Source organism: Enhydra lutris, unplaced genomic scaffold (assembly GCF_002288905.1).
Source record: "Enhydra lutris kenyoni isolate GAN:26980312 unplaced genomic scaffold, ASM228890v2 scaffoldscaffold22, whole genome shotgun sequence".
Taxonomy (NCBI): domain Eukaryota; kingdom Metazoa; phylum Chordata; class Mammalia; order Carnivora; family Mustelidae; genus Enhydra; species Enhydra lutris.
The window spans coordinates 27,530,678-27,542,693 of NW_019154106.1; the positions used below are offsets into that span (position 1 = coordinate 27,530,678).

Here is a 12,016-nt window from a genome sequence, read left to right on the forward strand (position 1 = left end):
CAGGACTGGAGATGGGTCGGGTGAGGTCCAGGGCACTCTTGAAGGCCAAGAGCAGCTGGGCTTCCCCCACCCGTGACTATTCATCACTCCTAGTGGTAGACGCAGACCCGGATAGGTTTTCTGAAACGATGGGGCCAGAACATTAAAATAACTTCCAAATGAACCACCTTCAAGATCACATCTGCTTATTTTGTTTAAAAATAAATAAAAAGCATCTTTTCCCTCAAGGAGAGAAGCCCTTTAAAGTTCTGACGATTTCCTGAGTGTTTGGAAATTTAAGACCAGTGGTCTGAGGGTCTCTCGTGGATTCCAGTTGACTGACTTAGTGGCTGAGGGAAGAGAATAGAGATCCTTTTCCTGGTCACAGCACCTCTCTGTGAGTCTAGGGGCAAGATGGCGGGTGACAGCAGACACCTAATGCTCCTGGAGCCCAGGGCGTCCCAGGGAGTGGGGTGTGGAGGAGTGGCAGGCATCAGGAGGGCGGGGAGCACACACAGGAATTGGAGGCGGACTCGGGCTGTCCTTGAAGAGAACAGCCACAAGGGGCAGAGTGCCAGGGCTGCCTCATCCTTGTGACCAGGCAAGGAAAGTTCTGGGCAGAGCAGGCTGGTTGTCCATTGAGTCATTTGGCCGTCAGGGCCGCCCACAGCACTGAGATGGGTTGGACTGTGAGGTGGTCTCCCAAGATGGTCTTTACCACGGGAGACTTGGCCAGAACGGATAGAGGACAGGAGGAAAGCCCCTCTGGACAGGGAGCGGACCCTGCCTCCCCAGCAGTAATCCAGATCTGGCAGGATGGGGATGGGAGGGCTGGGCAGGGAGAGGGCTAGCCCTGAGCAGCTGTGCCCGCTGTATTGCTCAATGCTAGGGGGCACTAGTCACAGTCCGTGTGAATGGCGCCCCCTGGTGACACATGGACAACCTTGTGAGTGGTGCCCCCTGGAGTTGGCAACTCAGAGGCCTTCCCCAGCAGAAATCTCTCCCTGCTTCCACCTCCCACCCCATGTCACTGTGGCCCTGAGTTTTTAGTGTTATGCTCTCCTGGGACAGGAAGTGGCATGCTGAGGCAGCTCCGGTCTGCCACAGGAAGGGACGTAAGGCCCACCTCAGCCCAGGTGCAGGCTGAGGAAGGGGGGGTGACCGTTAACTATGCCCCATACGTCACAACACACAGTTTCACGACAGCCCATCTCACAGATGCCGGGAGCAGGCTCAGGCTGTGTTGGTCTGTGATGATGGAGCACAGCTGCTTGGGGCAAAGCTGGGGTGGGAGCCAGCGTCTGTGGGACTCTTCCCTCCGCACACCCCCCACTACCCAGGAGGCAGTCTCTCCTGCAGAGAGAGACCCCTGTCTGAATTCAGGAGTCCTCCATTTGACAGGCTGGCAAACCGTTCCTTTCATGGGTCACCTAAGGCCCTTAGGTTCTGCTCGTGGCCCATGATGGGAATTTCTCCTGACCCATGACAGTGTCTACGGAAGGGGACAAATTGGGGTCTCTGTGTGGGCAAGGAGCAAGCCCCCCCCACCTCACTGCCTGAAGCTTAGGGGTGAGCAGCCTCTGTAGCCGTGCTCAGAGCATGTGTGCTGGAGGGCGCCCCTCCACCTGCCTGACCCTCTCTCTCTCTGCTGCCTCACAGGCCCTTCATGCTGCTGCCGCCCCTGATGGAGTGGATGCGTGTGGCCATCACCTACGCAGAGCACCGCCGCAGCCTCACCGTGGACAGTGGCGACATCCGGCAGGCCGCCCGACTGCTGCTGCCCGGCCTGGACTGTGAGCCCCGGCAACTCAAGTACGGAACAGGAGAGGAGTGAGGCTGGAGGGCCCCGGGCTCCACGCCCAGCCCCCTGCACAGCCCCCTGTCTGGGAGTTGGGGAAAGGGGCCCCTCCCAAGGCTTGCTCTGTGGGTGCCATGCCTCTTAGACTGATCATTCCAGACCTTGGCTGCTTTTTGGGTGCATCTTCTGCAGCCACGGGTGACAGAGCAGACACGCATTTGGATATGGGCAGGAGAGCCCGCACAGTCTGGCTCTGTGGGATATTTAGGGGGTAATCAGCAAAGTCGGGTCCTCTCCTTTGTTCCTATATCTGACACTACTATTTCTGAGCTCTTCCTTGGTGTAGGCACTGGGCTGAGCCCTTCCTTTGTACATGTGTCATCTTGGTCCTTGTGACAAATTTACAGAAAGAGGGGCTGTAATGCACATGTTACGAATGGAGAAACCAAGGATCAGGGAGGAATAATAATTCACCCACAGATACTCAGCTAGAAAATTGTCTGAATTTGAACCCAGGTCTACATGGCCCCAAGCCTAGACTCTTAACTTTCTTCCCAGCATGACTGTCTTATATTGGACTGGTCTCCAAAAGTTAGTCTGGAGAATGTTCTGCTGGTTATCCTTGTCGTATGAGAAACTTGCTTCTTTCTTTCTTCCTTTCTTTCTTTCTTTCTTTCTTTCTTTCTTTCTTTCTTTCTTTCTTTCTTTCTTTCTCTTTTTTAGCCTTTGCCCCAACCCCAGTTATAGCCTCCTCTCTCTCCATGGCAGATTCCCAAATGTCATTCTGGGACATTAAAAAAATGTCATTCTGGGACATAAAAGTGTGGAAAACACTTTGGCCCAGCTAAGGCTCCAGGCTGAAGCCCCCCATGGAAGCCCCTCCATGCCATCTTGTAGACACAGTTTTTAATCTGTGACTCTCGTTGGTAGGATGGCTGGATGGTAGTGGGGTGGTCATGGGGTTCTGGGCCTTTCTCCACCATCTGTTTGGTAGTTCTGGGTCTCCTCGGGAAGCCTTGAGGAGAAGATGTAAGCCAAGGACTGGAACCTACTGTGGCCATCCTATAGTCCGAGGGCAGCCTTCGCCCTGCAGAAGGCATACAGGCGAGCACTGTGGCCCAGTGTCCCAGAGTCCCTGGTGGGTTCTTTCTGAGGGGACTTCGTTTCCTGACAGTGGACAGCTCTGAGAAGCTCAGAGCTCTTCTCTAACCTGTTTGCAGAAGAGCAGAAGTCTGTGCTCCTCATGTCACTGAGCATGACAAGGCCAGTCGCTGCTGATCAAACTGTAATTCCCTGTCATCCTGCCCCTCGTCAGCTTCGCCTCCCTCAGAGGCGAAGCCCTCGCCCCAGGCGTTCACACACAGTCCTGATCACGCATCTCGGGGTCCCGTCTGTGCAGACCTGAGTGCTGTTTCAGCTCCTTCCGGAGGCTGGACGCCCGAGCGGCCACAGAGAAGTTCAACCAGGACCTGGGCTTCCGCATGCTCAACTGCGGCAGGACGGACCTCATCAGCCAGGCCATCGATGCCCTGGGCCCGGACGGGGTGAACACTATGGACGACCAGGTGCGTGCAGAGAGCTCTGCTAGCCAGGCGCGGGGGACACAGGAGGGAACTTGCCATGGCGAGAGGGGGTGGCACAGTCCTTCTGTTCCAAATCTGAGAGCTGCTCTGCTCGGTGCTCCTGAGAAGTGGGCAGCCTCCCACATGGCGCCCTGCCGGGGGCTGGTGGGCTGTCAGCTGGAAGACCTTCCTAGCACTGCCAGGGAAACCTCCTGTCTAGGAGCTTCTGCTTCTCCCAGCTGGAAGGCCAGACGCTGTGCAGGGCTGGGCAGAAGCCCGGAGGACCGGCTGTGAGAACTAGTCACTGGGGCGTGTGCCCTGGGTGCCTCGTGGGCTGCTCCGTGCCAGGCCCACAAACCCTGCTGCCTCCATGGAGTTAGCGTTCTAGTTGGGGAAACACGTGCTAAGAAATATGAACATAGCATACCGAGTGTGTTGGTGAGAAGCGTTAGAGAGTAAAATGAAGCCAGAAGAGGAAGCATTGGAAGTGATTCACAATTTGAGATAGAACTCGGGGGTCTTGTTTGCTCTGTTTACTGTGTCGGCCATGAGGGGGGCCATTTGTAGGGTGCGGCTATGTTCCAGGCACCGTTCAAAGTGTTTTGCCCAGATGCACTCATTCAGTCTTGACGGTGGCCTGAGGAAGTCGTACTATTATCGTCCCCATTTTATAGATGAGGAAAGCTGAGGTCCAGAGAAGTTGCTTTACGTGAGATCATACAGCCAGGGCGGAGCAGAGCCGGGGTCAGAAGCAGTCTGACTCCAAGCTCTTCGCCCCTATGGACTGTCCAGCTGGTTTGTCTGACGCCACTTTGTGTGTCCTCACTGCAGAGATGATGGCACTGTGGTCTGGAAGGCCACATAGATGTGGGGGGAAAGCTCTGTGACAGCAGAGGGCTTGGGTGGAATGCTGTCCTGTGAGGTGCCAGCGCGGGATGGGGTGTGCTAACGTGCCAGGTCAGCCACGAGACCAGGGTGGACCTGGATGGGTGACTGTCAGGCAGGACGGCTGGGGCCCAGCGCCTCCGGGAGAGGGAGGGCAGGGCTGAAGCAGAGAGCGGTGGGGCAGCGCTCCAGGGAGAAGGTACTGGGAGCAGGAGCACAGAGGCGGGATGGTCAGGCCTTGTGCTGGGCTGGGGGGCTGAGGCAGGGCAGCAAGGAGGCCACAGGCTGGGTGCCTCTGTCAGAGCAGTTTCCCTGGGCCTTGTGGGGGCTTTCATCCTGGGGCATCCGCTCCCCGCTCTGGGCGCTAGGGTGAGGCCCCGGGGCCATCTGCCCTGTCATAGCCATGACGTCGTGGACAAGCTGCCCCACCTCCGTGAGGGTCACTCTCCTCGCCTCCACCCACGGGGGACCGCAGCCCCAGCCCTGTAGGGTTCAGGGATACTTCTGCATCTGGCACATAATAAAGGCTTAGTGAGCATTTGTTCTGGGTCTCGCATCCATGCAAGGACAGCGATGGTTATCCGTGAGCTCTGGCCGTCAGCCCTGTTAGCTTTACCCTCCCCGCGGACCTGGAGGGGAATGGGGCTGCCACAGAAAGGTTGTTTCCCCTCCCGGGACTCGTAGCCGATGCGAACGCTGGACCGCGTGCAGACGTGTGGAGAGCCGCGTCAGTGAGTGCGGAGGGGGCTGACAGCAAGCCAGGGCCCCCTCCTGCCACTGGGCTCTTCTCGGAATGCTTGATTCTGTTTGTGCCCTCGGCCTTGGTGTTTATGGGATGATCTGTGGGTAAACAGCTCTCTCACCCGTGATTAATGTCAGGCCATTTCTTTATCTCTGGGCACTAGGCAAGGATTTATGAGGTAAGATCTTGTCTACACACAAATAACCTAATAAATAACATCGCAGGCTCCAGACGCGTGCTCGCCAGGATCCAGCTGTGGAATAACACTTTCCACTGCCTCCTGTGCTATGACTGGCCCCGGAGACAGACTCCCAGCCAGGAGGCAGCCCGGCGAGCTGTGCTTCGAAACGCAGGGAGGGACTGGGCCTCGGCCTCCGGAAAAGCTCGTCCTGGCTCCGTGGCACGAGAGAGCTGAGTGAGACCCCTGGCCGCGCTCCGTGAGCTGCCTCCGAGGGGCGGCTTCGCGGCTCAGGCGGATCCGGGTCCTGTGTGAGGTCCTCCTCCTCCTCGTGCGACCTGGACTCAGTTCTCTCTGCTCCTCGTCTGTAAAATGGGGATAACAATAGAGCCTCCCTCATAGGGGTGTTATGGTGACTCGAGGAGATGTTGGCCATAAACCACTTTATGGGGTGACCAAGGTGCCCAGGGCCAGGGGTGGGTGAGGAGAGCGCCAGGTGACACCGCGGCAGTGACGGGCTCACTGCGCTCTTGTGATTTCTTAGCTCCTGAGGTCGCCTTCCTCTGGACGAAGCACTTCACACACAGTCACTCATCTTTTTTACAACAAGCCTATGAGCTGGATACCGTTGTTCTCATTTTCAAGAAGAAACAGGGAGAGACGAGTGACCTGGACACAGTTTACAGCTCCCCTTGGCAGAGGGGGCCTCGTCTGGCCAAGTCTGGCTCCAGTGCCCCTGCTCTCCACCCCTCTGGGGGCCCGCCACACTTGTGGAAATGGCCCCTGCTTGTGCCTCATGGACTGTGTGTCTCTTGGTCCCAGAAGGGGCAGGAGGGCGAGCTCAGGATGGGCAGCTGGGTCCAGCAGGAGCCCGGACTGTGGTTTGTGGGACTGAGGCCTGTGGATGACGTGGCAGCGTGTCTGTTCCCGGAGGGTTTAGCGTTGATCTTTGATTCCCGTAGGGCCTGACGCCGCTGATGTACGCCTGCGCGGCCGGGGATGAGGCAATGGTCCAGATGCTGATTGACGCGGGCGCCAACCTGGACATCCAGGTGAGCAGCGCCGCGAGGCACCCGGCCCAGCAAGGGAGCACCCCACAGTCTCCAGCAGCCGCGCCAGGGCAGTGTCTGGGAGGAACGGGAACGCAGATGCTCAGGGCACTTCTGCTCTCACCTGGGCTTCCCATCCGAGAGCAGGGAGCAGGGCAGAGAGAATGGGCTTGGTTCTGTTTCCGGGACAGCCTCATCCCTGCCGTGTCCCTACCCAGGATGGGTGGCGCTCACCGATAACCCTGCCAAGTCTTGTCTACGGCGGGGCGGCGGGGGGGCCCTTCATGCAGACATGACTAGGGCAACAGAAGGCACTCAAAGGGGCTCCTAGTCACCCTCTGCCGATGCGCCCCCTCGCTCAGGTGTCTGGGTCACCTGCCCGGGAATGGCACTTGCCCACACGAAAAAAAACGGCTCCTTTGTGGCATTTTCCAGGTTCCAAGCAACTCTCCCAGACATCCCTCCATCCACCCCGACAGCCGGCACTGGACCTCGCTGACGTTCGCTGTGCTTCACGGGCACATCTCTGTGGTGCAGGTGAGTGTCCGCCACGTGCGCAGGGAGCCCTCGCCTGCCCGGGGGGGGGCAGGCCCTGAAAGTAGCCCTGCCTGGAATCTGAGAGAGCAGAGGTGCTGCTTTGGGCCGCTCTCCGAGTCAGCAGGACAGACCCCCTGCCCCCACGGTTTGGCTCAGGGAGAGGGTTTAGGATAAGGATATGTGTGGAATTTTAGGGAACAAGCCCAGATCCAGGCAGGCATCTCCGTATTGGTCCAGGAGTCTCCGGGCTTGCTGGAATGGCATGTGGGCTCCTTTTTCTCTCCTCCGATCATCTTCCCCACCTGTAGCCCTTTCTGCTCCCTGGCCCTGTCTCAGGGTGTCCTTCTGGTTCTGCCCATCCCCATTCAAGGCTTAGTCTGTGGATTTCCCAGTTCCTGAGAGGACTCAGAGCGGCACAGCTCACCTGGCCAGACAGGCCACGCCCTGTCGTGCCCACGATGGCCCAGATAGCTGTGGCTGGGGTGAGGGTGGGGCTCCGGCCCAGAAGTGGAGCCGAGCAGCGGCTCACCCCACCTAGGCCACCAGCCATCTGCCACTCGACTCCCAGACTCCTTTGCTCCTCGGGCCACCGGGGTACACAGGGTTGCACACTCCTTCCTGGGAGTTCACGCGTCCGCCTCGCAGACTGTCCGCTAGACGGCAGGTTCTCTGAGGGCAGGGGCCGTGCCCAGGCTGTTGCCTGTCACAGTGGCTCGGTAGTGGGTCTGCACTAGGCCAGCTGCCGTCCTCTGCCTGCTTCCTGCCCTCCTGAGCACTGAGCCCAGCTCCAGCCTAGCCCAGACCGGCCGGCAGGGCTGTGCCCCAGACCTGCCTGGACTGGGGCCCAGTTTCACCCCATCAGCCGGGCCTCCGCCTCCCCCACCTTGGTGCACCGGCTCGGGCAGCAGGGCCACAGCTGGTTTCTGACTGATGAGAGCCTCCGGCCGACAGCCATTCCCCACTTCCCACATGCCGGAGCGCAGGCTTGGCGGTCAGCCTGGCCCCCCCATGCCTGGTCTGCAGGTGTGCGGCGGGCGGGGTTTCCCCTGGGTTTGGAGAAGGCTGTGGGTTTGTCAGAAACCCAGGAAGGATCTCAGGGCTCCCTCCGGAGCAGCCGGTCAGGGAAGGTGAGGTGCAGCTCAGAGTCACCTGCTAGAGCTTCACGGACGCCACCCCTGCCCCAAGGCAAAGCCAGGCCCTGCTCGGCTGGAACTGCTTGACGTCTCTTAGCCCTGCGCCACCTTGCCCCTGCCAGAAGGGAGAGGGGCATCCCGGACAGCGAGGTCTTGCCCCGGCCCCATGCCTCCCCACCTTGCCTGCTGGACCCCTCTTGTGAGACCCCATGACGCCTTTGGTTATGATCCCTGTTGTGGGCTCAGCACCATTCCGTGTCATCCCCAGCATGGCAGCAAGGCAGGCCTCTGGCCATTTTTCAGATGAGGAAGACTGAGGCCTCGGGAGTTGAGCTCATTCCCCACCAGAGGTCACTCGCTGGTTAGCGGCCAGCACTGACACTCAGCTCTTTCTGACTCTAACACCTCTCCCTTTCCCACTACCTCTGCTGCCTCCCAGAGCCTCAGTTTCCCCTGGTAGACTGGGGGTGATACTTTCTGTTCTGCTCACTTGCCTAAGTTCTTAGAATGGTCACTGCAACCGATTCACAGGAAAGCATTTGAAAAACAGTTCCAAGGCCCCCACAAGCTCAGGGCCTTGATCCAAAGCCACAAAAGTGGACGTGAAGATTCTAGAAACTTGAAGCCCTGAGGGTAACTTCAAGTTCCAGAGTTTAGGTTCCTCAGCTGCCCAGGTAAGCTAGGTCTTGGCCACATGCCTAGAGGGAACCAGAGGCCCTTCTCCCAAAGCCTCCCCTGCCACATCCCAGCCACTCCCCACCACGCTGATGTGTCCTGCCCCCTGTCCTGCCCTGTGCCTGTAGCTGCTGCTGGACGCCGGGGCCCACGTGGAGGGCTCCGCAGTGAGTGGCGGTGAGGACAGCTACACAGAGACCCCCCTGCAGCTGGCCTCCGCAGCTGGTAGGTATACGGGCAGCTGCCCTGCCCGGCAAGGGGCCCTCCCGCCACGCCAAGGGGTCCGCCCAGGCGGGCCAGCAGCCAGACTTGTGGCCACATGCCCAGGTCCCTGAAGCAAGCCCGGATACTCCTCCTTCTGGGCCCCTGGGACTCCCCCTCACCCTGTTCATCCGCCTTTCTTTGGAGCTCGGACACTGGACAGCAGCCCCTAGAGGCACACGGTGACGGGGCAGTGGTAGCACCCTCTGTCCACCTTGCCTTCCAGGGAACTACGAGCTGGTCAGCTTGCTGCTGAGCCGAGGTGCTGACCCCCTACTCAGCACGCTCGAAGCCAATGGCATGGCCTCCTCCCTCCATGAGGACATGAACTGTTTCAGCCGCTCAGCCGCCCATGGCCACAGGTACGCACCTGCGGTTCCTGTCCCGTGTGATACAGGAGCATGAAACGGGCTTTCAGGGGCCCAAGTCCCCCCATGGGGAGCAGAAGAGCTAGAGATCTTTCTAGATGGGGGGTCTGCGTGGAAGCCACCCAGAAAGAAGATACAGGTTCTCGAAGAACAGAGAGGCCTCAGATGTCGGAGGCCCAGAGACACTGGGTGGTGGGGACGGCCCCCGACCTCCTGGTGGAGCTGGGACTGCCACTGGGTCTCCCACTTCTTGTAGACTCGCCCCTGCACGCTCTGGCCCACCCTGGGGCCAGGTCCCCTCCCGCGCTCGTCCCCTCCGTGTTCTCTGGGTAATTATTTCCCGGGGTTCCACGGGCCTCGCACAGCGTAAGCTTGCCCCGAAGAGCCTCCTGGCGGCTGTGTGGGAAATCACATCCCGCTCCGGGAACAGATGGCAGACCTTGCTTTGTGGGGGCCAGGCCTGCCCAGGGGTGTGGTGGGGCGGGCAGCAGGCTACGACCAGAGCCATCCGGCAGCTCGGAGCGGGGGGTAGACTGAGACAAGAGAGGAGGTTATTAGAAGCCAGAAAAGGAGCCAGAAGGGAAGGGTGGGCTGGACAACTACTTCCTATTCTCCAACGCTGTTCTCAAAAGCACTGTGCCTGCTGTGGCCTCCTCCCTAGAATGCTTTCTTCTCTGGCCCCTGCCGGTGCCATCCCTGCTCAGCCACCAAAACTCACACTCCCCTCCGTCCCCTAGTGCCATACTGCACACCCGTGCTACTAGGCCTTTTCCCCCAGCGGCCCGTGGTTTCCCCTATTGTAGCCTCTTCACTCTGTGCGGACACGCTCTGTCCACACATCTGCTTCCCATTTCTCTCTCTGGAACATGGGATTTGGGGGGGCAGGGGTGGTGGCCGGCTCACCTTCCCACACCAGAGCACGACACAAGTGAGGTGCTCTGTAAGCTCGGTGAGCTAGCAAGGCAACAGCAGTATGATCCTGGGTCTCTCGAGAGGGTCTCTGCCTGGTGCAGCGTGACCTCTGTCACAGAGGGGGAGCTGGCTGGGCAGGGCTGCTGGGAGGAGGCTCAGCACCCCCAGATGACCTGTGGACCTGCCCCCCACTGCAGCCATCCCAGGCCACAGGATGTAACAGAATGAGCCTGGGGTACGGAACCAGCAGTCCTGGGTCCACACTCCTGCCCCATGTGACCTCGAGTGCAATGCAGTCATCAGCCATGAGCAGTGGAGTCCCCGGGCTCTCACAGGGTTAATGCAATGCAACGGTACACGGGAATGTGCTCCGTCAAGCCCAGCATTCTCCACACGGGAGTCCGTGTGATCGGGCTTCTTGACTTCAGCTCATTATTGTTCGTGGCAGGCGGGGAAACAAAGCGTATGAACATGTCCTGGGTTTCAGACCCTTCCCGCGAGTATGGTTGGCTGTCACCTCAGGGTTCTGCTACGTGTCAGGCTCTACATCCGATGCTGTCCATTGGCCTCCCGTTAACCCTGGAAGAGGGTGACACGGACACCCCACTCCACAGATGACAGAGCAGTCAGGGCACAGAGAGGCAGAGCAACCCATCTGAAATCACACAGCCAGGAGGGCAGGGCCGGCTTGGCCCCAAAGCCCATGACTAAGTAGTACCAGGATGGCAATGACAGGGGCAGGGGTGTGTCTCGCCAGGGCCAGTCCCTCTGAACCCTCCCCTGCCTTGCTCAGGTGGCTACAGATGGAGGGTGCTGGGAGCCCCAACCCAGCCTGCCTGGGAGGGGAGGGCTGTGAGCCCCTAGTGCCCACAGGTGCCCCACACCAGCCCATCAAGGCCCCAGGGCTCCGGAGGGCAACTCCGGTGGGCATTGTCCATGGTGAGGACCTCAGGCACACCCCCTCCATCATCTCTGGGCCTGCAGGAATGTCCTGAGGAAGCTCCTGACGCAGCCCCAGCAGGCCAAAGCAGACGTCCTGTCCTTGGAGGAGATCCTGGCCGAGGGCGTGGAGGAGAGCGACACCTCCAGCCAGGGCAGCAGCAGCGAGGGGCCCGTGCGACTGAGCCGGACCCGCACGAAGGCCCTGCAGGAGGCCATGTACTATAGCGCTGAGCACGGCTATGTGGACATCACCATGGAGCTGCGGGCACTGGGTGAGGCCCCACGCATGCACGCATACACACGTGTGCACACGAGCACTCGACCACTCTCTAGCAGACGGGAGGAGGGCTAGGCCCACAGGGGCAGACAGGCCACAGGGCAGACGGGCATTGGGCGGGACTCCATCTCCCTGGGCCTGACAGCAGCTGGCCAGGGCAGGAGAGGCCATGAGCCTCAGTTGGTCCTCCATGGGGGTCCTCCTTGGGGTGCGTTGAGAAGGCATCGGCCCAGCCCTCCAGCCTCAGGCCCTTCCTCCTCCCTGGAGCATCCTCAGCTCCCCCCTCCCTTTGCAGCCCCCGACCTGGTTGTGGCCTGGGATGTGTGGCCCCTGGAACATCTGTGTCACTAGAAGTCAACGTTTCTGGTCAGTTAGAGGCCAGTTTCTGGCCTTGTCCTGTGACATGGCCAGACTCGTTCGCTCCTCGGGTCTGTGAGTCTGTGGATGCTCCTGCCTCCAGGGAGGCCACTCAGACAGGCAGACCTGGGCGAGACCCAGCCGTTCTGTCGTCACTGATGCTGCGGAGTCTCGTCTAAGACCGTGATGTCCTGCAAGGCCCGGAGCCGGCTCTCCATGAGCTCTGCATGCAGGAGGGCAGCTGGGCTTACTGTCCCAGCAGCCACCACACACGTGCCCAGCCTGGGCCAGGGGAGTGGAGGCCATACCTTCTTCTTGCTGTCAGTCAGGCTCAGTGTTCCTCCCTTTAAGATGGGTACAT

The 12,016-nt window shown here is 59.8% G+C and overlaps 1 protein-coding gene across 1 annotated transcript in view; it reads left to right on the plus strand.

The window, feature by feature from the left end:
- Positions 1–12,016, plus strand: part of LOC111150043 (ankyrin repeat and BTB domain containing 2) — a 179,549-nt gene that overhangs the window by 157,513 nt on the left and 10,020 nt on the right. Inside the window, exons 4-10 of the mRNA XM_022507363.1 lie at positions 1,639–1,791; positions 3,177–3,342; positions 6,107–6,196; positions 6,629–6,730; positions 8,667–8,763; positions 9,026–9,161; positions 11,064–11,293. Of these exons, the coding sequence (XP_022363071.1) occupies positions 1,639–1,791; positions 3,177–3,342; positions 6,107–6,196; positions 6,629–6,730; positions 8,667–8,763; positions 9,026–9,161; positions 11,064–11,293 (974 nt within the window). The remainder of the gene's footprint in view (positions 1–1,638; positions 1,792–3,176; positions 3,343–6,106; positions 6,197–6,628; positions 6,731–8,666; positions 8,764–9,025; positions 9,162–11,063; positions 11,294–12,016) is intronic.